The following is a 25694-nucleotide window of genomic DNA, read 5'->3' as shown; positions in this document are numbered from 1 at the left end:
CCATGTTGGTCAGGCTGGTCTCGAATTCCTGACCTTAGGTGATCCACCTACCAGGCCTCCCAAAGTGCTGGGATTACAGGAGTAAGCCACCTCGCCTGGCCTGAATGAAATGTACTTAACTTACGTTAAGTTTGAATGTTAGGTGAACTTCTTAAAAGTAATGAGGACACCATCTGGAGAAAAGGAAAATGGCCCCACCTTCTTAATACGGCTTGCTTTGCTCAGAACCAACTCTCAGAATCCTGTATCAGCATAAACCCAGTATAATTCCAAGACTGGACAGAACTTTAAAGCTCAAACCCTCCCATCCAAACCAGGCTCCCAACCCCCTAAAACGGCCCTCCACATGACTACCGAGCCCAGGCTAGTCAATACTGTGTCCAAGAATTAAAAAGATTAAAATCAGGACCCACACCGCAGCACCTATCCCTAGGAACTCTGAATTGTCTGTGGTGTGGGCGTTCAGGAATGTTTCCCTCATTTTTTGCCCAGACGCCCGGGCACCCTGACATCACCCTGACATGCACCCTGTGTCGCAAAGCAGCGACACAGCTGTGGCCACAACAATCTCTTCTTGCCAACAGCCTCCTCTGAACGTCTTCTCTACTTAGGCCTGCCTCTCTTCATGTGGATAAACCATGACAGCAACAGCCAAGTACTTTCGTGAAGTTCCAGCGCTGGATGAAGTGACGTGCCACATCACGAGCTGCCTTCCCATGAACTGCAGAGGCAATGTCATGCCAGGGCATCCGGGGCGTGGAGTACCTGTCAATGAAATCTGCCCGGTGCACCGGGCAAGGATCAGTCATTAACTTCTGTGCTGGGGCAGAGGCTCTCTGACTCCAACCATGATACTAAAAGGAAACATGCATTAGTGCCCACTGTGTGTATATTTCTTGGCTTGCACAGAATAACATTTTTAAAATCAAGGGAAACAGATTTCACATTCAGGGTCATAGAATCCCAGGTACCTCCCCAAATATGTTTCCATTTCACTTAGTATTAGATAATCACTAGACATGGCAAGATGTGAGTTGGTACAAATTATCTAAGGCTGTGTCTTTGATATTATATTTTTTTATCCTGTTGAAACATTGGCAGGTAGTACCATCTCGATCTCCTCTTAAACATATGAACCCAGTGATAATCTGAAAATATGCCATTCTCATGCTGAAAATGCAGGAAATACACAGAATAGAAGATGATCAAATGAAGCCTACCATTTCTTTAACAATTACAGATTTTTGCCCCAAAAAATATGCCTATTAAAAAATCTGGAGGCTTCAGACAGGTCTGCTCTATCTCATGTTCTCTTCTTATTATAACTGAAAAAAAAAAGTCCCTAAGCACGTGACTAATGACTAAATCGAATCTCCAAAGTTTTACCAATTTTTCAAAAATAAACAAAAGCTAAACAGAAGCAAAACAAAAGGCATTGATTTCACGCACATGTATACTCGTTGAGATGTTCAAAGGTAAAAGACAAAATACAGCCAGCATCCCACCACCGTAATACTCACCAGCAAAAGGTTTATCAAGTTGAACCCAGTCTTTGAAGACGAAATTGCAGTAATCCTTTCCATGCCAGAATCTGGTTTCCCCATGCAGCTCTCCCACACCTGTCTGTAAACTGCGGATGGACCCGGTATCTGTGAATGCAGCAAGACCCCCTCAGGGACCGTGGTTCAGGTGGGTCCCAGAAAGGGAGGCTCAAGTCTCATTTATTAAATGCTGACAAGTTTTGTAATTTCTTAAGACATAACTAGGGTGGCGTCTGTCCATTCTATTAGAGGCTGTGGGCTAACAAGGTTTCACAGTCCTTAGAAGTTTATTTTTAGTGGGCAGTTGGGGCTATAACAAGATTCATCATTAAACAACGAAATCTGACCTCATGCGGTTGAGTAACTTATACCCACCACCTACTAGACTGCTGGAAGAAACATCACAGAATTAACTGTGAATAAAGAACTCACCAGGTGGCACTATGAGAGAGCAGTAGAGGTGGGGGGGGGCCTTGCGGGGGGTGGAGGGGGCGGGGCCGGGGGGATGGAGAAACCTGAGATGCAGAGGCAATAAAGATACCATGCCACTTGTTTTTCCTCAACTAACATGGTGCACTCCTGATGCATAATTCTTTTGCACTAAAGCAAGAACCTCAGATTTACAGAGAGCCCATGTTCCAGCCCTGGAATTAAATAGTTAAGTGACAGTGAGCTTCAACTTTTTAGTTCATAAATCCATTATGCGTAAAATCAAGAATCTGGCCTAGATAACAGCTACAATCTGTTGCGCTTTAACATTTATGTATTTCAAATCATAGATGGCATTCATAAAAAAGATGGCAACGACAGATACTGGAAACAACAGATATGGAAAGCTTATGATACAGGTGCAAAAGCGGCAATCTACGGCAGCATTTCACAAAGAACTGTGACGAGATCGTTTATTTCAGGCGAAATACGAAAACGAAGAAGTAGAAAGACCAGCGGAATTACAAATCACAAATGCAGCACTTGGCACAAAATAGACACTGAATTTAACAAATAGACACTGGATGCAAAAATGTGTGTTGAATGAATAAATGGTACTGTTTACAGTGGCCAGTGAGAGGAATGCACTGGTCCCACCGCCACCACACTGTCCCAGAACTGTCTTTGTAAAAGGCAAACTCTTTGCTTAAAATCCTAGAAGGCTCACATACTGTCTACAGAAGGTTCAAGTCCTAAGGGCCTGGTGTGCATAGAAGGCTCTTCCCAAACTGCTGCCAGTCTATCTTTCTAGTGCTTGTTTTTCCCCACCCAACCTGAGGCCCCATAAAAAGCCCATGTTTCACTAGAATTCAACAGGTGTACACTGCCCTGTCGCCATGCATTGGACAGACTATGACTTCTACCTGAAATGCTCCTTTCTCCCTCTTGGCCTGATATCCTAATTGCCCTTCAAGGGGCACATTAGCTGTCACCTGCCCTAGAGAGACCTCCCAGCTCCCTCTAAGGGAGAGGCAGTCATTAGCACTGCTGTCATCTCATTAGCAACCGCCCCAATACCTCTGACTCTGTGATGCAATTGTATCAGGATGCCCTCCCGCCACAATCCCTCACCAGTCTCTAAACTCTTAGGGAGTGGGGACCAAATCTCCTCACGGCCAGTAGCTCCAAGTATCCAGGCAATCCATAAATATATGCAGAACTAATGTTTTCATGTAATCACCGCATACGAAGCTAACATTCTATCTCAAACTGAATAATTAACCTTCCAAAGGCTATTGAAATTTTCTATAGAAGAAAAATGACTTGAAGTGCCATGGACTAACAAAATGAAATCATGTTAAAAATAAACTTCTACTGACTTCTCCCAGCGATTCATTTTACTGCTTTATGAGACTAAAGGGCCAAAGTACTGGTAGATCTGTACGCTTATCTGTAGGCTCTTTATCATTAACATAGCACTTTGTTAAAAGAAAAAATGAGGGCAAGAAAAGAAACAAAAGGGACCAAAAATGAGATCAATAATATTTCAAATTTCAACCATAAAAAATACATATACAATTTGCTTCCATCACTTGCAAAACTCTAAAATAATATTTCAAATTTCAACTATAAAAAACATATAGGCAATTTGCTTTCATCAGTTGCAAAACTCGAAGCTAAGGCTTTCCATAAACACACATACGCTCGTTTACAAATTAACTTTCACCTAACAACCAGTTATGATAAGGAAAATAAAACAAATTCTTAGTCTCAGAAAAGTATCTTGGTACGAACTGAATTCAGCCTGCTCACAATTCAAATTTGTTTCTTGTTTTTAGCCATGGCCTAAAAATCATTCCACATAAATTAGAGTCCTCCCCAGCCCAAGTAAACTATTAAGGCAAGAGAGCCAAATACTAGTTCCTGTGAAAACAACAGCTCAGAACTGCATGAGCACAGATGAACAGGTCGAGAGGACTTCCGGCATCAACAATGCTGACCCAAGGGGGTCTCGTTAGGCAGTTATCTGGCTCCCAGATGATTTCATAATTGCACCTGCCTTGTCTTTCGGCACAGATCTGTCATGCCAATTTTCTGCCTCCTCTTCCATCGGTGGCTCAGATTCCAGCTGCTGAAGTTTGTAAGAAGGGGGCCTTCTTGCTCCTTGCCTGGTGTCCTCTGGTCTTGCCACATCCTCCATTTTTGTTTTTCCTCATCTCTTGGCTTCCATGTCTCTGCTGTTCTACCATTTCTCCGCCCTTCTCGTTCTTCTTTCCTAGCTCCTCTTCACTAACAGGGTTTCCCCTTTCTTCTGTCTTTTTCTGTGCAGTTCCTAAATGCCCACCTGCAAGCCGAGCTTCTGCTTTGGACTCCAGCTCTGTGGTCACTTCTAGTGCCTCGCTTGACAGTGTTTACCTAGTTAGTTCCCACTAGAACCTTAAAACTATGTCTAACACTAAAATCATTACCATTCTACAAAATCAAGTCTTTCCTTGAGATTTCTGCTGTGTGTAGTTACTCAAGTTCAAATCTTGAAATCACCTTTGACTCCTTTATTCTTCACTGATTTCTCCACCCACCTCCCCACAGCTTCCCAGATCATGATGAAAATCTGCTGATTCCACTTTTAGAAAAAAGTTTTCCCATTTACTTCATTCTTGAACTCACTGGCACAACCTTGTCAGACTCCCTGTGTCTCTTACAAACGTTATAAAATCTCACCCTTAATTGCTCTCTGCCCCCAGGGATTTTCCAACATTTAATGGTAGAAGTGGAATGTCTCAGGCTGATTTTCAAGGTTCTCCATAAACTGCTACCGATATATCCACCAGCTTAATCTGCACAAATTAACTAGCCCTTAACCACAATTCCAAAACTCCGAAAGTTCTGACACTTCAAATGTTTTTTCATAGCTTATTTTCACAGCTCATTTCTTAGTTCATAGGGCAGCAATACCTGATCTGAACTGACAAGAGGTTATTTATTATCTTTATTGAACCCACTTGGTGTTGCACAAACATAAATGGTTTATCTACATTCCAGGGATTTCCTGGATCCCGCTGGGAATGTAATATAATAGTATTGTATTAACTTTCTAAAATCCACAACTTTCTGATTTCTGAAATCTGATTCCAAGGGTTTGTATGAGAGATTGTAGACCTATATGTATTCACCACATTTTACATTCAGGTCTGAGATGCCGAAATAAATAATTTTGCATTTCCTACATCTGTGTCACGCCTATAATCCCCGCACTTTGGGAGGCCGAGTGAGACCATCCTGGTCAACATGGTGAAACCCCATCTGTACTAAAAATACAAAATTTAGCTGGGCATGGAAGCACATGCCTTTAGTCCCAGCTACTCGGGAGGCTGAGGCAGAAGAATTGCTTGAACCCAGGAGGCAGAGCTTGCAGTGAGCCAAGAGATCGTGCCATTGCACTCTAGCCTGGGTAACAAGAGCGAAACTCCATCTCAAACAAACAAAAGATGTAGTATCTACCTAAAATGCCTCTTTTTCTACCTTTTTAGTCTCTACCTACTGAATTTCTACCCATGTTGAAGGCCAGTTCCAATACAGGTACTCAACAAGTTACATTTTTAAAAATATTTTGGTTTTCAAAATTTTTTGGATTATAGAATTGTGGTTAAGGGTTTATAGACCTATATTTCTTCTGTGGATCAATGATGACTTCTGCAGTAGGAGTATGAATTACTAAATGAATGAATTACTCAATGAATTACTAAAATATTAGGTTTGTAAAATATTTAAAACTCATGCTTGCCTATTAGATAACTGCACAAAATGAATCTTATACATCCTATCCATCATATTTCTAAGAACAGTTTAAAAACAGCTTAATATTATCCCTTATGACTATACATTCAAAGTTGAAAAGCCTGTCTCAACTAAATTGCAAAAATAATTTTTCCCTCACTTATCCATTTAATATTGCTTAAAAGGAAAAGATCAGCATTAGTAGAGATACCTAATGTAGATGATGGGTTGATGGGTGTAGTAAACAACTGTGGCACATGTATACCTATGTAACCTGCACCTTCTACATGTATATCCCAGAACTTAACGTATAATAAATAAATATGCTGGGCGCGGTGGCTCACGCCTATAATCCCAGCATTTTGGGAGGCCGAGGCGGGTGGATCACGAGGTCAAGAGATGGAGACCGTCTTGGTCAACATGGTGAAACCCCGTCTCTCCTAAAAATACAAAAATTAGCTGGGCATGGAGGCATATGCCTGTAGTCCCAGCTACTCAAGAGGCTGAGGCAGGAGAATTGCCTGAACCCAGGAGGCGGAGGTTGCAGTGAGCCCAGATTGCACCATTGCACTCCAGCCTGGGTAACAAGAGTGAAACTCCATCTCAAAAATAAAATAAAATAAAATAAAATAAAAATAAATAAGAGGAATAAAACTCAACACTTTAAAAATAGTATCAAGCAAAATTCTCCCCTTACAACATAATTCTGAATGAAAAACTTTTGACAAAGGCTGAGTGATTTTGAAAAACATGTATTACATCTATGATTCCTAACCACGTTTTTAGTGCAGTTTTTCTATTTAAAAACCCATAGTGATGGTCACTCCACACTGATTTCTGTATGACACCAGGGATGTCTAACAGGAGATCAATTCAACATGGTCATGTGCAGTCAAGTGAAACTGATACTGCAAAGATATTAACTCTCTTCACATTCTCAGGAAAAAAAAGTCATTAACTCAAGTTAATATTCAATTTTAAATCTCTAACGAAGAGTCACTCCATGCTTAATTTGGGTTTCAAGTTTTATAAGGCAACCTGAGTTTTTAAGGTATTACATGATTTAAATATAGGGCCTTGCTCTTTAATTTTTTTTTTAAACAAGTCCACAAAAAACTCCGATGTTTAAAACAGATACAAGTTGGATTGTTCTGGTTGGAGAGGTACCAATAGCAGTGGGAAGGTTCTGGGGTCCACTGACCTCAATATTCTCCTCAAAGCCTTTTAGAAACTCCAGGATCCAAAGAATCAAGTTTGGAAAGCACTGCTCAAGGACTCCACTATCCTTTGGCTTTTCTTTTTAGGTAAACTAATTGTTGTCATATTAAAAAATTAAATTTGTATCCATATTTGACTATAAAAGTAAAATGAAAACAGTATCAACAATGTGGGAAAAAATAAATCACATCAAGCTCCATCTTCCTAACAGATAGCATCATTGAACATCCTTTGTCAGCTGCCTTCGGGAACATATTTTGACACAGTGGCAATCGTCCTCAAACTTCTCTTGTTCTTCCCACAGCTGTCTCATTTCAGTTCATGGAAATTCCATCCTTCTAGTGAGGCCACAGATTTGGAGTCCTCTCCATCTCTCACACCCCATATGGAGTTCATTGGAAAATGCTGTCAGCTCGATCCTCCAAATATATTCATAACCTGCAGGATCACCGTTTGCCACCCTGGTCTGCTCTGAAGAATGATCCTCGGAAAATGTAAGCCAGCCCTCACCTGCCCTTTGCTCAAGACCATCCAGTGACTTCCTATCTCACTCAGGGCCAAAATCTTACAGTGGTCTGCAAGACCTCACGTAACCCAGCCTGGCCCACCCCTCTGATTTTGTTCCCATCATCCTCTCCTAGCCCACTTCACTACAGTCGTATTCCTGGAACACACCCACCCCCTCTGCCCCATGGCCTTTCACATTTGCTATTCCTTCTGTCCGAAATAACCTCTCTTAGACACTGTCTTATCCTCATTCTTCTCTTCCTTTTGATGTCAGCTGAAAACACCTCATGAAAGTATTCTCCAACCAGCCTTCACAAAACAGTAACTCTTCTCCCGTGCCCTTCCTCCGGGATCAGGCTCAACGCTTCTCCATAATTATCACCACCTGTTTGACTCTATTTGTAAACAGTTCCCATCCTTACCCCTCAACTAGTTAACTGTACCTCATCTGTCTTATTTAACCACATCTTGAGCACCCAGAATAGTGACTGGCAAATAACAAGACTCAATAAACACTTACTTGATTAAATAAATAAATCTGTTATGTTTATTTTTGTATCCCTAATTACAGTTTTAATCATTGCCCAACTCCACTTGTTACCATGCGTTACGGTCTCCACCATTTCCCTACTCTTTGACGTTTACATTGTTCTTCCTCTCTCTCTCAAAATGCTGCACTACACATACATTCAGTTTATCAGTGAGGGGTTGTAAAGATGTCAAGGGTACTTTTCATCAGCAACAGAAAACCATACACATGCATGATCAGTGTCTCAGATCACTGCTGTGGACATCACCCCTGTCAACCTGGGGTAGGCGTGAGTTACAGGACTCAGCCCCTCACTCACATCTGTTCCACTTGCTCTCATTCCTGCTGTCAACAACTCAGTCATAATTCAGATCCATCAACTTCCTGGGATAGCAACCTCATTCCTCTACTTTAACTTCAGTAACAAAGCAGCAGTTACACACTGAAATGATAAAGGCACTACCGGGAGCTCTTTCCAACTCTTCACCTCTAATATCTGCCACTGCATGCACCTTTGACCTGGCTCCCTGGACTTCCCAGAGGTCTCCTACTTCCTAGGACTTTGAAACTTTGTCAAGCACAGGAATTACTGGGAGTTGCCCCTGAATCCACATGCACATCCAGTACTAGCTGTATGCTAAATAAATATATGTCTCCCCATATTTGTTCTTCGCCATTTTTATTTTTAATTTTAAAAATTGTTTTTGTTGATGAGAGAGAGGGTCTCCCTCTGTCACCCAGGCTGAAGTGCAGTGGCATGATCTCAGCTCACTGCAACCTCTGTCTCCTAGGCTTTAGCAATTCTCCCACCCGAGCCTCTGAAAAGGCTGGGACTTACAGAGGTGCGCCACCACGCACAGCTCATTTTTTGTAGAGATGAGGTTTTACTACATTGCCCAAGGTGATCTTGAATTCCTGGGCTCAAGCAATCCTTCTGCCTCAGCCTCCCAAAGTGCTGGAATTACAGGTGTGAGTCACCGCACCTGGCCTCTTCTCCATTTTTAAATATATATCAATGCCATTATGATTTATAAAACACAAATTTATTTAATAGTTACATTGAAATTTTAGTTCATTGTGTGTAGTTGATTATTGCATTTTTTAAAAATGCAGGGTAGCTAGACCAAGCTTGTCCAACACAGAGCCTGCGAGCCACATGCAGCCGGGATGGCTTTGAATGTGGCCCAACACAAATTCACAAACTTTCTTAAAATGTTATGAGGGTTTTGGGGTTTTTGGGTTTTTTGTTTGTTTGTTTGTTTTGCAAATTTTTTTAGCTCACCAGCTATCATTAATGTTAGTATATTTTATGTGTGGCCCAAGACAATTCTTCTTCTTCCAATGTTGCCCAAGGAAGCCAAAAGATTGGACACTCCTGCCCTAGATGAAAGAATGCTGGGAATCACTACTCAAAGTCCAGCGTAATTTTCCAGGTTCATTAGCACATCCAAGCCACAGGTGACGCATATTCAGGCATGTGAGCTAGACTGTATCTCTCATCTGCTAAACCGTACATGAGAGCCTTGGCCTTGGGTTCTAGCCAAAAGGGCGTAACATAGTAATAATCTTCATTTCTGCTAAATCGCAAGTCTTAATCACGGGCATTAGGAGGCTGATAAATTGGAACTCCAATGGGCAGGTCATGTATCATCTCTAATCCTAAATTTCTTCATCTTACCAAGCACTTTAAGTACTGAGGGCAGTGATGGATAGAGTCTGCACAAAATAAACGTTAGTTTATGATTTTACCAGTGTCATGTATTATGATGACTACTTATCCCCATAACTGACCAGTTGCCAAATCCTTCTTTATTCCCACCACCATAATTTAAACTCATTAGTCATTCATTAATTCCTCAAGCATCTGGAGTATCTTCTTACCAAAGGCTATCAGATTGTAATTTCTGAAAATCCACACAGCATGACACATCCACCCAAAGGCCTTCAAGATTTTTAACTGGCCAGATGTGGTGGCTCATGCCTACAATCCCAGCACTTTGGGAGGCTGAGGCAGGTGGATCACTTGAGGTCAGGGGTTCAACACAAGCCAACATGGCAAAACCTCATCTCTACTAAAAGTACAAAAATTAGCCGGACATGATCATGTGTGTCTGTAGTCCCTGCTACTCATGAGTCTGAGGCAGGAGAACAGCTAAAACCCGGGAGACGGAGGTTGCAGTGAGCGGAGATGGTCCCACTGCACTGCAGCCTGGGTGACAGAGTGACTCTATCTCAAATAATAATAATTTAACCAAATAAGATTTCAATTCCCAAATGGGACTGTCATATATCTTCCTCTTCTTACATCAAAAACTGCATCTTAGCCAAATAATGCATTTTCCACGATTTGAAAACAGTTGGTGCTTTCCCATTCCAGCACCTTTGCTCAACTCCCCTAGTCTTATATCGAAACTGCATCTTAACCAAATAATGCATTTCTAGTCGTCTTCTTAGTCTCATATCAAAAACTGCTTCTTAGCCAAATAATGCATTTTCTACGATTTGAAAACAATTGGTTGGTGCTTTCCCATTCCAGCACCTTTGCTCAACTCACCTCCCTCACCTGCATGACTTCCTATTACCTACCCCAATTAAATTACTTCCAGGCCAAACCCAAACGTTCCTCTCCTTAAAAAGTCTTTCTGGGGCTGGGCGCGGTGGCTCAAGCCTGTAATCCCAGCACTTTGGGAGGCCGAGGCGGGTGGGACATGAGGTCAAGAGATCGAAACCATCTTGGTCAACATGGTGAAACCCCGTCTCTACTAAAAATACAAAAAATTAGCTGGGTGTGGTGGCACGTGCCTGTAATCCCAGGTACTCAGGAGGCTGAGGCAGGAGAATCGCCTGAACCCAGGAGGCAGAGGTTGCGGTGAGCCGAGATCGCGCCATTGCACTCCAGCCTGGGTAACAAGAGCGAAACTCCGTCTCAAAAAAAAAAAAAAAAAAGTCTTTCTGGATCATCAGAGAGAAATTCCTCCTACCTTCCATAGAACCTCTACAACACTATTAAATTGCATGTGCCATGCATTTGCTGTTATTAGGTCGGTTTTTGTCTTTGCTCCTATACGTTCTCACGGTGTAGGGGATCTTGGATACTACAGAATGCTTTATACAGAGCAGGCTTTCAATAATATACGTAGCATAAGAACTGCAAACAGAAAGCCAATCTGGAAACACACTCACTGTGCCCATACAGCAGACAAGACCACCGAAGCTGAAGCCTAAGGGAGTTCTACCCCTTCACAAATCACTTACCAGCATTAGGTCTAGTGAGTCCTTGCTGAGACTCACTGGACGGGCGAAAGAGTTTGAAGTGGGGTTTTAAACCATGGATTAAATTCTGATGACTTCTATAGTGGTTAAAATAACCTAAAGAAATTGAGAATTTTTTTTATAAAGAAATACACATATCAAATTTTCTCAAGTGGAAAGCAGGGCTGATCATTTTTAAAACCAGGCAGAGCTATAACATCAGTCATAATTTTCTGTGCAACAGAAAACTGCAGGGCTTTAAGACGAATTTCAGAGGAATAGTAAATTTACGAGATGTAGAAAGTCTGATGTTTGAAGACATAAGCTTGATGTATTTCTGGATAGAAAGATAAATACAATTTCTTCTAAGAAAAGTTTATAAAGTACATCTAATACCTTTCTTTTTCCTTTACGGCTTGGCATATTTTAGAAACCTTTTGTCATTCCGCTACCATTAGAAGCAGGAATCACGGTCGTTACAACTCTTGTGTGGATAAAACAATAAATCTGTTCTAAAATGAGGCAAACAAAGCCACAGAATGGGATGTGGAACAGAATGACATGGTACCTCTCAACATTGCTCATTCTACTCCATTACAGAAAGACATCTTAAAAACCTGTCGTGTCCGGCAATGGAAGAACAGGATGGAGTTAAGATAAATTCTAGCAAAGGCCATGACTTACTGGAGGCGCTGTCAATGCTGCTGATGCTATCTGCGCTGTGCAGGTGGTGCCTGTGGAGCTGTCTGTAGAGACTAAATTTGGAGAACTTTCTTGGCTTTCCTATTCCTTTCAGTTTTGTATCCGTATCATCAGCATGCTTCCGGATGGGTAAATTTTGATCACGTTCATTTTCATCACTGAGGCTTAAGGATGCCACAGACTCTGTTGCTGCAGCCTGAGAAAATTATTGTTTTTTGAAAAAGGCACTGCATAAGACAGGCGGCAATATGGTTCTTTGATTCAAGTAGAGCTGAGGTATAAAGTTTACAAACAACGGAGGTTCTATAACAGGCATGCGGTACTGCCTGCGGTCAGCCACGGGGCAGTGGTGGATGCTTGTGAGCTGCTGAAACACTACCAAAGGAATACGAGGGGTTCTGCTATGGTTCTTTTTTCAGGAGACCAAATTCTTGGAATTTCACTCCAATTAAACTTTTAATCTTAAATACAATTACATGGGTTACATTCACCGCTGAGCTCCTGAACTTGTTCCTCTGATAAGCATTAAGTAAGCAAGGTTTCTTCTGTCAATCATGTTCACTGTCCCCTATGCAAAAATGGCCATTTTTGCACAAATGGGTCACCAACATGACCAGCAGTAAATAAGATGAAGCCCATCAACATTTTTAATAAGTGTTTTCATATTCTGGCATCCATTTAGTTGAAATAGCAAGCAGATTGATAGACACATGAAGATATTTTGGCAGCTCTATTTACAAGGCCCTTTGAGAAGTTATTTGCTTCTGGCTCAAATTTCCCTGAAATGAACCCAGACTCATCTATCCTGTTTTTGTATATCTTTAAGTAGGAAGTTTCCAGAAACTGTGGCAGATACCTAAGTCTTGTTACTACCTAAATCTTGACTGATACATATTTTTGTTTAAGAACTTTATTTTTGAATAAAAAATAAATCTTAATTTAAATGGAAAACAAAGCTGACTATGGGACAGAAAAAAAAAATTCTAGGGAATCTGTTTTCTTTTCTTACAAGAAAAGAAATAGACTCAGCTATTTAGGGAGCTGGGTAAGGAGGCTGGCATTTTGAAACCAGCTCTTCCTCCTGATGGACTCCATGTTCTTTTCCCCTCCAAGAGACACCATCTCTTATTCAATGAATCAATCAGCCATGCTATTAATACAAACTTATACAAATTATGTTTGTGTTATACATTTCCATCAAGGTGAAATATACTTACTGGGAGGGAACCCAGAGACGGTCCTGACGTGACCCGCTTCACACTGCCCACGTCTGTGAGTCTGTGCTCATTGTCGTCCCACCTGCCATAGGCCAGGTCAATCCCGCCCACAAAGGCCACCGATTGGTCAATGATGACAAGCTTCTCATGGTGAGCCCACAAATAGACGGTGGACGACACATGATCTGGGTGTCTCATCACCTTGAGAGGGAAAAATCCCCACTTAGAATATGCTTTTAAAACCTCCTTCCTGGCATAATGAAATAGATCTGCTTTCTCCTTGAAAAGCATTTTCTATAATTCAAATACCGAAATGTACAACGTATACACCAAAGAAAGCATTTAGCAGAAAAAAAGACTCCTATTTACTCCTGAAGCTCCCACCCCCAGATACTATATTTTGGGGCAGCCGTCATTGAGCTTGAGGTCTGCCAATACACTAGGAAACGGTCGGCTCAATTCGATAGCTGGTTCCCTTCCCTCATAAAGATCACGTTAAATTTAATATATTTTTTAAATGCTTAAAATATTTTTAAAAATATTTACTATTTATCCCTGGAAAAATTTGTAATGAATTATATTGATATTCTGTCAGTCGTTGAATTGAAATACAGTACACTAAGCATATGAATCATAGGCACAGAGATATTTTGGCAGCTCTTTATTTAAAAGTTACCTTGAGAAGTTAGTAACCTCTTGCTTTCAAAATTATCCCAGTCTGATCTATCTTATTTTCATTTGCCTTTAGGTAAAAATATTACAAAAGCTTTGGCAACTACTTTCTTCCTTCTCTTCCTGTCCTTCCTTCCTTCCCTTCCTGTCCTTCCTTCCTTCCCTTCCTTCCTCTTTCTTTTCCTTTCTTTTTCTTTCTCTTCTTTCTTTCTTTCCTTCTTCCCTTCCTTTCCTTTCCCTCACTCCCTCCCTCCTTCCTCCTTTCCTTCGGCATAATCACAGCTCACTGGAACTCCAGGGCTCAAGCAATCCTTCTGCCTTAGCCTCCTGAGGCGCTGGGAATACAGGCATGTACCACCATGTCTGGCTAATCTTTTTGGTTTTTGTAGATACGGGTGCCCTGTTATGCTGCCGATGCTGGTTTTGAACTCAGCCACCCTCCCACCTCAGCTTCCCAAAGGGCTGGGACTATAGCCGTGAGCCACCATACCTGGCCTTACTGTTTTCTTAATAACACTTTAAAAAAAAATTGTAGGGCCGGGCGCGGTGGCTCAAGCCTGTAATCCCAGCACTTTGGGAGCCCGAGGCAAGTGGATCACGAGGTCAAGAGATCGAGACCATCCTGGTCAACATGGTGAAACCCCGTCTCTACTAAAAAATACAAAAAATTAGCTGGGCATGGTGGCGCATGCCTGTAATCCCAGCTACTCAGGAGGCTGAGGCAGGAGAATTGCCTGAACCTGGGAGGCGGAGGTTGTGGTGAGCCGAGATTGCGCCATTGCACTCCAGCCTGAGTAACAAGAGCGAAACTCCGTCTCAAAAAAACAAAACAAAACAAAAAAAAACAAAAAAAAAAACAAACAAAAAAAATTGTAGTAAAATAAACATAACATAAATTTTACTATATTAACCATTTTAAGTGTACAATTCAGTGCTATCAGGATGAGTTAGGGAGTCTTCTCTCCTCAATTTTTGAAAAAGTTTGAGAAAGATTGGTCATAAGTCCTCATTAAATGTTTGGTAGAATTCACCAGTGAAGCCATCAGGTTCCAGGCTTTTCATTTGGGGGAGATATTTAATTACTAATCAATCTCCTTACTAGTTAAAGATCTATTTAGAGTTTCTATTTTTCTTCATGATTTAGTCTTAGTAGGTTTCGTCTTTCTAGGAACATATCTCCTCCAGGTTATCCAATGTATTGGTATACAATTGCTTACAGTAATCTCTTAGAATCATTTCTGTACAATTGCTAGTGATGTCTCTACTTTTATTTCAGATTTTAGTAACTTCAGTCTTTTTATTTTCTTACCCATCAAGTTAAAGTTTGTCAATTTTATCTTTTCAAAAAAAAAAAACAGCTTAATTTCATTGATTTTCTGTATCATTTTTCTATCCCCTGTTTTATTTCTCACTGCTCCAATCTTTCTTTCCTTCCTTCTACTAGTTTGGGGTTTAGTTTGTTCTTCTTTTTCTGGTTCCTTAAACTGTAAAGTTAGGTTGTTGTTTTGAGATCTTTCTTCTTTTTACAATCACAGCTGTAAATTTCCCCCTTTGCACTGCTTTCTCCGTGTCCCCTAAGTGTTGGTATGTTGTTTCATTTTGATTTGTCTCTAAGTATTTTCTCTTTCCCTTGTGATCGTTTTCTTTGACCCACTGCTTGTTTAACAGTGTGTTAACTTCCACATGTTTGTGACTTGTCTAGTTGTCTTTATGATATTGATTTCTAACATCATCTTGTTGCGGTCACACAGAGGTTTGTATATCTACCTTTTAAAATCTATTGAGACTTACTTTGTGGCTTAACAGATGGTCCCGGAAAATGCCCCATGTGCACTTAAGAAGAATGTGTATCCTGCTGTTGTCGGGTAGAACATTCTGTATGTCCACCGGATCCAGTTGCTTTACTGTGCGTTCAAGTCCTCTCTTTTCTTACTTACCTTCTGTCTGGTTGTTCTAACCATTACTGAGGGTGGGATGTTGAAGTCTCCAACCATTACCATAGGCTGTCTTTTTCTCCCTTCAATTCTGTCATTTTCACTTTATCTATTTCAATGGTCTGTTATTAATTAGGTACATAAATGTTTATAATTTTTACATCCTGCTGTATTCAACCTTTTATTAATATATAATGTCCTTGTTTGCCTCTTGTAATCATGTTTCGATGTAAAGTCGATTTTGTCTGATACTGGTTTAGCTACCCTTCCTCTCTTTTGGTCACTATTTGTGTGAAATATCCTTTCCATCATTTTCAACCTATTTGTGTCTTTACATCTAGAGTGAGTCTCTTACAGATAACATATAGTTGGATCATGTTTTCTTAAAAGCCAGTCCACCAATCTTTGTTTTTTGAGAAGTCAATCCATTTACCTTTAAGTAATTATTTGTAAGACACTTGGGTAATTGTGCTACTATTTTCTACATGCCTTATAGCTTTTTTGGCTCTCACTTCCTGCATTACTGTCTTCTGTTTTGTTTGACTGATTTTTTTGTAATGACATGTTTAAATTCCTTTCTCATTTCTTCTTGTTAAACAGCTATATATTTGACTGCCATTTTCTTTGCAGTTACATGTAGCATCCTGAAGTTGTGACATTCTAATTTGAATTTATACCAGTTTAACTTCAGTAACATACAAATCTCTGCTCCTTTAACGGCTCTTTCCTCACAGTTGTCGGTGCTGCAAAATTACATCTTTAGTGGGTACTTGACAAAAATTTGGTGAATGAATAAATAAAATCTAGAAATTATGCAACCTAATAAATCATTCTCTGGGGGGAAACACTTTAATTTTTTCTAACCAAGTGAAACATACAACAGTTACGTATTTCAAGCCAGCTGGAGGTTTATTAATTCATTATGTCTTGAGGTACTGCAACGACTGGGTTATATTTATTGATAGGTTTTAGGTATTTGGCAAAATATCAAAGAACTTTTTCTGATTGCTTTTCATGTGTATTTAGTTGATTAACATTTTATACTCGGTGCCATTGATTTTATTTTTAAGTATTTTAAATCCTAGAGGAGATCTCTGTGCTGCTGTCAGTGATCAGGGAATGTCACAGGGAGATCACATCTAAGAGGTTCCAGAATAATCTTAATGAGAAGTGTGAGAACTTGTTGGGCTCATGAACAACAAAACAACTGCAGGAAGCATGTTCTTGTCTAGACTGTCACTTTCAATTCGAGAAGTGTCAGAGAAGCAGAAATGTGAGGTCTGCTTACCCCTGTCAATGTAGGGAAGATAAGAAAGTAAACTATTTTGCTTTATTTCTGAGGACAAAATGCTATGTGACCAAATATACATTTGGGAATTCTATAGATCATTACTGCCCAGAACAAAACATATTTGAAAAACAAAATCCTATAGAGAAACAGCTGTCATCAAGATGAACCCGAATACCTTTATGTTGGGGTGTAGACGCATCAAAGTCCTCTTGGTGTATTCACTATTGATGCCAAGAGCGAGTTCTACCTCTTTGTAGAGCATTATGAAGATCCTCACCCCTTGTTGCTGTCACAAGAGAAAACAGATTGAGGAATCGGTATCTCTGGAGGAAAGTTACAATTTTAATTTTCTTTTTCCTTTACACTATACTATCTTTCTTTTTTCTTTTTATTTTATTTTGAGACAGAGTCTCACTCTTCACCCAGGCTGGAGTGCAGTGGTACAATCTCAGCTCACTGCAACCTCCATTTCCCGGGTTCAAGCAATTCTCATGCTTCAGCCTACCCAGTAGCTGGGACTACAGGTGCATGCCACCACACCAGCTAATTTTTGTATTTTGAGTACAGACAGGGTTTCCCCATGTTGGCCAGCCTGGTCTCGAACTCCTGATCTCAAGTGATCCACTCACCTCAGCCTCGCAAAGTGTTGAAATTAGAAGTGTGAGCCACCACACCCAGCCTGCACTGTACTTTCTAACTTCTCTTATAAACAAGTATGATAAAATTTTAATGAAAAAGGCAATACAAGGAAGTGACACATAAGTGTGCATATTGAGACCCAAATACTAAAAATAAAAGTCTATCTCCCTTCCATTCTTACAATTTGTCATATCAAGAAAGAATGTCAGTAACTGATTAAAGATCCAAAACAAAAACTGTAACCTCAGTGGTTAAAAGTGTCTGATAGTCTGACAACTTTTAACATTACCAAACACCCATCACTGAGGAAAGTTGTGACCTGATTCATGTTGCAGGATTAGAGTTTTTGTTTATTTACATTATACCTCAATTAGTTGGAAGAATAGTGATAAGAAATTTTGAAGCAGTAAACTGTGCTAAATATTTCTTAAATATAATATCCCTTAAATGTTTCTGGACATATTTTCATAGAAATTTTCTTTATTGAAAACAATTACTTAAGCGGATAAAACCATTTCCTAATCTTCAAAGATGAATGCATTAGTTCACCCTCTTAACCTATAATTACATCATTAATGTCCGTTTCACTAGTGAAATGACTTCTTCAGAACTAAGCTTCTTAAGTATTTAAAAATCTCCGAGTTTTAGCAGGGCCTTAGTATAAAATGGACACTCAAATTAACATTGATCCATCCTTCCTTAGACCTCAGGTCTAAAAGAAAATAGGCAAGGCCACTGTGGCCTATTTAATTTAGTCAAATTAAATCAAAAGTGCCTTATAGATGCTAACATACTAGAAAAATAATATAATTATTTAATATTAATCATCGAAAGACAATGTCCAATCCTTTTGTAGTTCATGAACGTGATGGTTGTGTGTTCACGCACATGTGTGCAATGTGCCACCCTCGAACCTTCTTACAACATCTGCACATTACCCATCTAATCTGAAAAAAATATTCTAAAAAACCCCAAAAGACAAGGTGCAGTAGCTAATAGTATAGAAAAGCACTGGTATTTTCCATTCCAGTTCTGGTTGGTGATAGGCTTTCAGGCTAGGCTAAACTGCGCCACACTGGAATGCCCCTCTCCTTCTGCCTGCCCACTCAAATGAACCCCCCTCCAATGTACAGTCTAGAACATATTACCTCCAGGAAACTGTAGCTTATTCACCTCCACCTTGTGGATTGCTTTTTTAACTTTTAGGCTTGGATCCGTACTTTTGTACATTTTGCACCATTTTAATTTGCATTGTTTGTACCTAGCAGCTCTGAAAGCATTCTGAAACATTTTGCATACCTACTGGATTATGGATCTAAATGACACCTGGCATTTAATATCCTAGAGTTTAAAGAATTTTTCCATAATAATTTCTAGAATATTACAGACACAAGTGTATCTAATAAATCATAGTGACGAAAATAATTTTGTTACAGTTTAAATTAATAATCCATGGTGATTAATTTTTTTTTAAATCCAGGTCGTTTTATTATCTTGCCGGTTTTAACATTCACACTTAAAAATGGAAGGTTCTGCATAGAAACATAAGCTGTGCTATAAGTATATTACAAAAAATTGAATTTGAAATTGTTCACTTACAATCAACTCTTAAAAATTAAATTTCTTATATATATATATTTTAGCACACTATATTTTTCACACTTTGTGTGAGAATCTAATAAGGCTTTTCTTTTATAAACTAATAAAACCATGCTAACTGATACATTCTTCTCACTTGTAGAAAGTGAGTCTTTTAATTAACTTATCTGAAAGTTATACTGATAAGCAAACTCTCTAGTTAAAATCAATTTTTCAGTGCATTAAAAAGTACCAACTTTCTCATCAGAACCTACAAAGTACCATGCGAAATGACATGGCACGTAGACCACAGTGAGAAACCTGTAGCCACAACAGAACAAGAAAAAGGGCTGTGAGGTATACGTAGTTAGAATAAACATAAAAAGTGGGGGGAAAAATGAAGATAATTAGGAAATTAAAGCAGCAGAATTTCTCTTTAAATTCTGCAAGATCCAGCTTTGCAGCCTGGAAAAAAGTGTCCTCTCCACATAAAAAAAATCAATGTTTTCTCTTCATCATTGATATTTTCTTTTTTTGTTGTTGTTTTTGGTTTTAGTTTTTGAGACAAGAGTCCTGCTCTGTTACTCAGTCTGGGGTGCTACGGCAGATTAGTCATTGTTTACAAGAAAAGTTGGAATAAAAAACTTAAGACATCTTACTGGGTTACACACACCTATTTCATAAGAACTAAAAATTTTTGCAATGCTATACTATCTGATATAACATAAGAGTTAATATATTTAGGTTCTAGATCGCAGAATCCAAAATCTTACAGCAAACCAAGCACATAAACATCCCTCTAATATTGTTCTGCTAATACTAACAAGCATATTTTGGACTCTAAATTCCTTAATAACACATCACTTCAAAATACTAACACTCTATCTTTCTTGGTGTCAGTAATATCTTAAAGGTGTATGCATTTCTGGCGGTATACAATTTACGTTTGGTGTGCATTAACAACATTTGAGTACTAGGAAAAGACTCATTCTTGCTCTTAAAGCAGGATCAGGAAGAATATATATGTCATTCTAATGCTCTGGTTAACAGCTGGCTTTTAGAACTTGCTAATTACTTATTACAATTATGCAACAATCAAGAATATAAATACATATTTCAATAAAAAAGTGAAAGTGTAGCAAGAGGTGAACAGATTAATTTTAATGGTCTGGCCAGAGAGTGCTCTGCAATGAACCACTGATGAAGGGCTCCACAGGAAAATTTCAAAACTGTTTTATTTTTCTCCTCCACTGTTCAGCTCTATTTTTGGTATTTGAATATTTTGGAAGTCACTGTATATTTTTTTGAACCATTATAATGGTTTTTTTTTTTTTAACCATTATAATGGTTACCAAAAAAACAGCCTCTCTGTAAGAGACAAAATACAAAGAGTAAAACCCAAAATTTCAACCTATATTGTAGAACATTACACTTGACATTTTTCATCATGATGAAATTCTGCTTCTTAGGCTTAACACATTATTACTCATGAAGCTGCAAATTAGGAACTTGGCCTGAATCCTACAGTTTTCCACTTATCTGCATAATTAATGGATTTTTGAAATAATACAGATGTTAACACTAATGGATTCCATTACTACTCTCCATTTATGAATACCTGACATTTTCTTTTATACTGTCTTTTCTCATTGAAATATCTCTAAATGAAATAGTGCAGAGACTTTGTCTTTTCAGCTTAAATGCAAATGACTTATAAGGAAGTAATTAAATACAGAAAGTTCATTTTTATGTGGTTTATAATTATTTACCTAGACCTACTGCCACAATAAACAGTTAATTAGTGACAAGATTCCTGTGATAATAAATCAATGCCTTCTTTTTCTTTTGGTCAAGGTATTACAGGTCTATTATAAACTCTAACCATAAAGGGCAAAGGAGAATCATTCCTTGGGAACGAAGGCATTTCCAGGTTGTTATACTGCAGGCTTATACAAAATGTGAGAAATGCTTTCGCAAAATGAAAGCCAAACATAAAAAAAAAAAAAAAAGACTGATGTTAATTCCATAATTTAAAAAATACACTTTCAAAACATCCCATGCTTTAGTGCCTTTTAATACCCTTGGGGAAGTTACTTTTTGCTTAGAGAAGGGGACAGAAATTATTAATAGGAGAAGTAGGAAAACAGATGGCCTGGAGTTACCTATCAATGCAATGTTTCTTATCTCTGGTGAACTCAGCTCTCCTAAAGGTTCCAGAGAACAAATTTCATAAAACATGACTTTTAAAAGATGAAAATTTGGTCCTCTTTTCTAATCAATTTTTTGTCAAGTAGAGCAGACATAACACTGTAAACAGTAGACATTTTTAGGAGTTTTAGAGAGTCAAAATACATGGAAAGACAGTGAAAAGAATATTTTTATAGTGACAACTTTTCCTCTGATTGCTCAAGGTAGCACAGTGAAAATAGTTTCTAAATGCAACCAAGTTTGTCCACCGCCTGAAGACAGTTTAGCCCACCTCACCACCACCCCCAACCCAGGATATTTTTTTGTCACTTGCCAAGGACTTCCCCAAGGGGTACAATATATTAAGAATATTAAAAGTAAAGGACATAAAGATATCATTCCTTCACCATTTAAAAGCAGGCAGCACTGGGATATCAAGCACAAAAGCACACGTGCCTGTTTTTAAAAACCAATTTTGTTTGAAGCACATTCTAGAAAGCTGAAGATACCTTTCCTGCAAGCCACTGTAGCCCACCACTTTGATAAGACTCATTTGGCTTTCTCTGTAGAGATGTGATTACTCCTCTCATTTCTCAATCCTGGACACCTTTCCCTTTTATTGGCCACTGACTGCAGCTCTCCATTGTGCCTTGTGACCCAATCAACCTGAAGACAAATTCTCTCGTTGATCTAAGTTTCATAGGAAATATCACATGCTTTTAAGGTTGAGATACACAGAATTGCATTGGGGATTTGGTTGCTATAATTATGATGCAGCTTATCTCACCTCTTAGTATAGTAAGTGCAGAACTGTAGAAAACCCTGGGATGCTGATTTCTTTGAATTGTGAACCGTCTGCCTCTCAAGATTGGCTTTTATTATTTTAAATGATGACATTGCACATCAGAAGGCCAAAGAAATAGGAAAAGATCGACTTGGTTATTAACTAGATAAATAAAATATTGTATTTTTTCTTAAAAAATAGCCAGTATAAGAGATGTTTGCCAGAAGTTGGCTATGAGGCAGAGACATTTCCTAAATTCCTCTCAGATAATCTGCACAATCGGATAGAAGGAAATGAAACATTCATTTTAATAAACCTTGTGGGCCTCTGGGACCCATTAATGCAAAAAATAAATATTATGTTTCAACCTCATACTTTGCAAAGCTAGTGTGTGGCTTTCAGAAACTCAATTATTTATGTGAAGCCATGTTTATGTGCATATAAAATGTCAATTTGGAATGATCCAAGTGTTAAAAAATTTATGAACAAAGTAATAATATAGTGGAATGAGATTAAGGAAGAGCAACTCCGCTAAAGGGTCCAGCAAGAAATCCATCTGTAATAGCATTACTATTTCTTTAGGAAATTTTAAAAATCATTACTCACAACTTAAAAATTACAAGCTCCAAGTAGTGGATGAAATGGAAACAAAGCACTGTTATCAGGCCATAATGTTTACTTGGCCATGGTGTCCACCAGGGACCACACCGGGGTTCATGGGCCATTTAAAAAAAGAGAAGCCACACTACTGAAGAGGTAACCAGAAGTTACCTCTTCACTAGCAGAGGCTAGAAGAGGTAACCAGACCGTATGCCAAGGGCAATAAACAAGCACATGCCAGCAAACAAGAGGTGGAAGTCACGTCTGCAGGATCTTCCTCCTGAGCCCTGCCTGGGCATGCACTAGCTCGCTCAAGTTAATGTAGATGTCCTGTAGACCCTGGACCTTCAAGTGATCTACAACTTAGCTTTCTGCATCAGAGTTCTTCCTACTTTCTTTCACTATCAGAGTCGCCTTCCCAACGCCCCATTTTGATCAGACCACTCTTGCTTCCCCACACCTCCCTGCCCCGCAAAGTACTGCCCCCACTGTCTCCCATAAAGCCAAACCACTAGCTCGGCTCACAAAGCCTCTGCATCCTAGCTGCAACTACGGTTCCAGTTTAATCCCCCATCCGGGTATGCTAACACTCAGAGGTGATCAACCTCCCTACCGTGCCTGACAAAGTCTTCGGCACTGCCGTTCCCTCACAACACTTGTTACACCTAGAAAGTTCTTCTTTCCTTTTTAAAAATGTTTGTCCATCCTAAATGCCCCACATCTTTCATGTTGTGAAGGGCTCCCCAACCAGACCTGCTCAATGCTTTCTCTCTTGCTGTTAAATCGAGGAACTGCTTCTGCACCCAACTGACACTTGTGTAGATTTTATAAGCTCCTTCAATTTAAGAAGCATTGGCTTTTATTTATGTACATCCTCATATGATTAGCGAAATGCCTGGCACATAGAAAACATTCAATAAATACATATTGATTGAAACCTAAAACAGTGAGGTGTTGATCAAGTATTATCAGGAAAAAACATACTAATATTAGTACAGATTGCTAGGCAAGGCTGGAAAAAATGTACTAAAATAGAATCTTTAGGGATTCCTTAGGGAAAATGGAAAAGATGCCATTTCACTGAGAGAAACATAGAGAAAGTTACCACCCATTCAATAGGTAGAAAGAAGTCTGGTAAGGCTAGGACGAACCCAAGACATGAATCCTGGCCAGGAGTGGTGGCTCATGCCTATAATCCCAGCACTTTGGGAGGCCGAGGTGGGTAGATCACGAGGCCAAGAGATCGAGACCATCCTGGTCAACATGGTGAAACCCCGTCTCTACTAAAAATACAAAAATTAGCTGGGCGTGGTGGCGCATGCCTGTAGTCGCGGCTACTCAGGACGCTGAGGCAGGAGAATTGCTTGAACCCAGGAGGTGGAGATCGCACCATTGCACTCCAACCTGGGTAACAAGAGCGAAACTCCGTCTCAGACCAAAAAAAAAAACCAAGAATCTTTCAGCAAGTTCTCCATGGACAAGGCCCAAATCCGATTCATGGTGGCATTCTTAGTAATTACTGTAGAACCTGACTCATAGGAGACAGGAACTGTATAATGAATAATTTAATAAATATGTGAATGTTTTCAGAATCAAAATGTCCAATTCTGTAAATGAAGTTCTATGGATGAAACAAACTAGACTCTCCATCAAAATGATGTTCTTTGGCAGAACGTGTTTCAAATAAAGATTATCAATTTCTTTTGCTTTCAAGATTAGCAGTGAGGTCTGAAGGTCTGACTTTATCTATGAATATCCTCAGAAATCCTCAAGGAATGCATGGGGAAAAGATACTGGAAAAAAAGGGGAAAGTGAATGGGGAAAGGAAAAGTAGAATGTAGAGGATAGGAAAGAAGAAATGAGTGAAGGCTATAAGAAATAGAAAAATGCTAACCTCAATTATTTATGCTCTACGAGTTCTGCTACCATGTTTAATGATAGGATAAAAAATGGCTGGCCGGGCACAGTGGCTCACACCTGTAATCCTAGCACTTTGGGAGGCCAAAGTGAACGGATCACCTAAGATCAGGTGTTAGAGACCAGCCTGCCAACATAGTGAAACCCTGTCTCTACTAGAAATAGAAATAAAAATTAAAAATAGCCAGGTGTGGTGGCAGGCACCTGTAATCCCAGCTATTTGGGAGGCTGAGACAGGAGAATTGCTTGAACCCGGGAGGCAGAGGTTGCCGTGAGTGGAGACCACACCACTGCACTCCAGCCTGGGCAAGAAAGAACAAAAGCTGTCTTAAAAAAGAAAAAAGAAAGGTTAAGATAGTTTCTGATAATAGTAAAAAGTTAGCACTTCCTGATTCGGACGTGCAAAATAATCAGTCCAGATCTATTTTTATTTTAAACTCATTTAATTTTGTCAAGAGCCTATTGCATTTAAGAAATCATTAGAAATACGAATGCACTCATTAGTGAGCCTAGCTTGCTTTAGTTATTTACTTTTTATAACCAAAAAGCGCACACTCAATGTTCACTCAGAATGTACAGGGTCAACTACTCAGGAAACAGCTTCACATTATTACCATTAACGTAACTGGAGCTCAAACACCACCGAGTGTGACGAGTCCTCCCCCTTCAATATTATTCTACACACCATGTGAGCCCCATTTAGCTGAAACCATCCACCAGAAGAGTTTTTCTTTTGCTTAAATGACAAAATAATGAATACAATTAAATGCTATGCTCTATTTCATCATTTATTATTCAATGATGAAATTTTATTATAATTTTTTGCCTATAAAATTAACTGCCCATAACTGATTCAAAAATAAAAACTAGAGATGCTAACACAATCCATGCTGTGAATTAGTCTAAAATATTTACGCACC

General features: G+C 39.3%; 1 protein-coding gene and 1 non-coding gene across 6 annotated transcripts in view; one reads left to right on the top strand and one right to left on the bottom strand.

The window, feature by feature from the left end:
• Window positions 1–25694, bottom strand: part of PLD1 (phospholipase D1) — a 213242-nt gene that overhangs the window by 70753 nt on the left and 116795 nt on the right. For 3 of the 5 annotated variants that reach the window (XM_039480331.2, XM_074405436.1, XM_074405438.1), the window contains exons 13-18: window positions 17245–17355; window positions 13173–13373; window positions 11938–12151; window positions 11257–11370; window positions 1521–1649; window positions 660–778 (exon numbers count right to left, since the gene is read on the bottom strand). In XM_039480331.2, coding sequence (XP_039336265.2) covers window positions 660–778; window positions 1521–1649; window positions 11257–11370; window positions 11938–12151; window positions 13173–13373; window positions 17245–17355 — 888 coding nt within the window. The remainder of the gene's footprint in view (window positions 1–659; window positions 779–1520; window positions 1650–11256; window positions 11371–11937; window positions 12152–13172; window positions 13374–17244; window positions 17356–25694) is intronic. The other 2 variants (XM_074405437.1, XM_074405439.1) reach the window with 1 other exon arrangement.
• LOC120368372 (small nucleolar RNA U13) lies at window positions 18553–18656 on the top strand. Its single transcript, XR_005582527.1, has one exon. It is a non-coding gene; the product is annotated as a small nucleolar RNA U13 (small nucleolar RNA).

The sequence above is a fragment of the Saimiri boliviensis genome, chromosome 9, assembly GCF_048565385.1.
Source record: "Saimiri boliviensis isolate mSaiBol1 chromosome 9, mSaiBol1.pri, whole genome shotgun sequence".
Taxonomy (NCBI): Eukaryota; Metazoa; Chordata; class Mammalia; order Primates; family Cebidae; genus Saimiri; species Saimiri boliviensis.
This window is presented reverse-complemented; position numbering and strand designations above follow the sequence as displayed.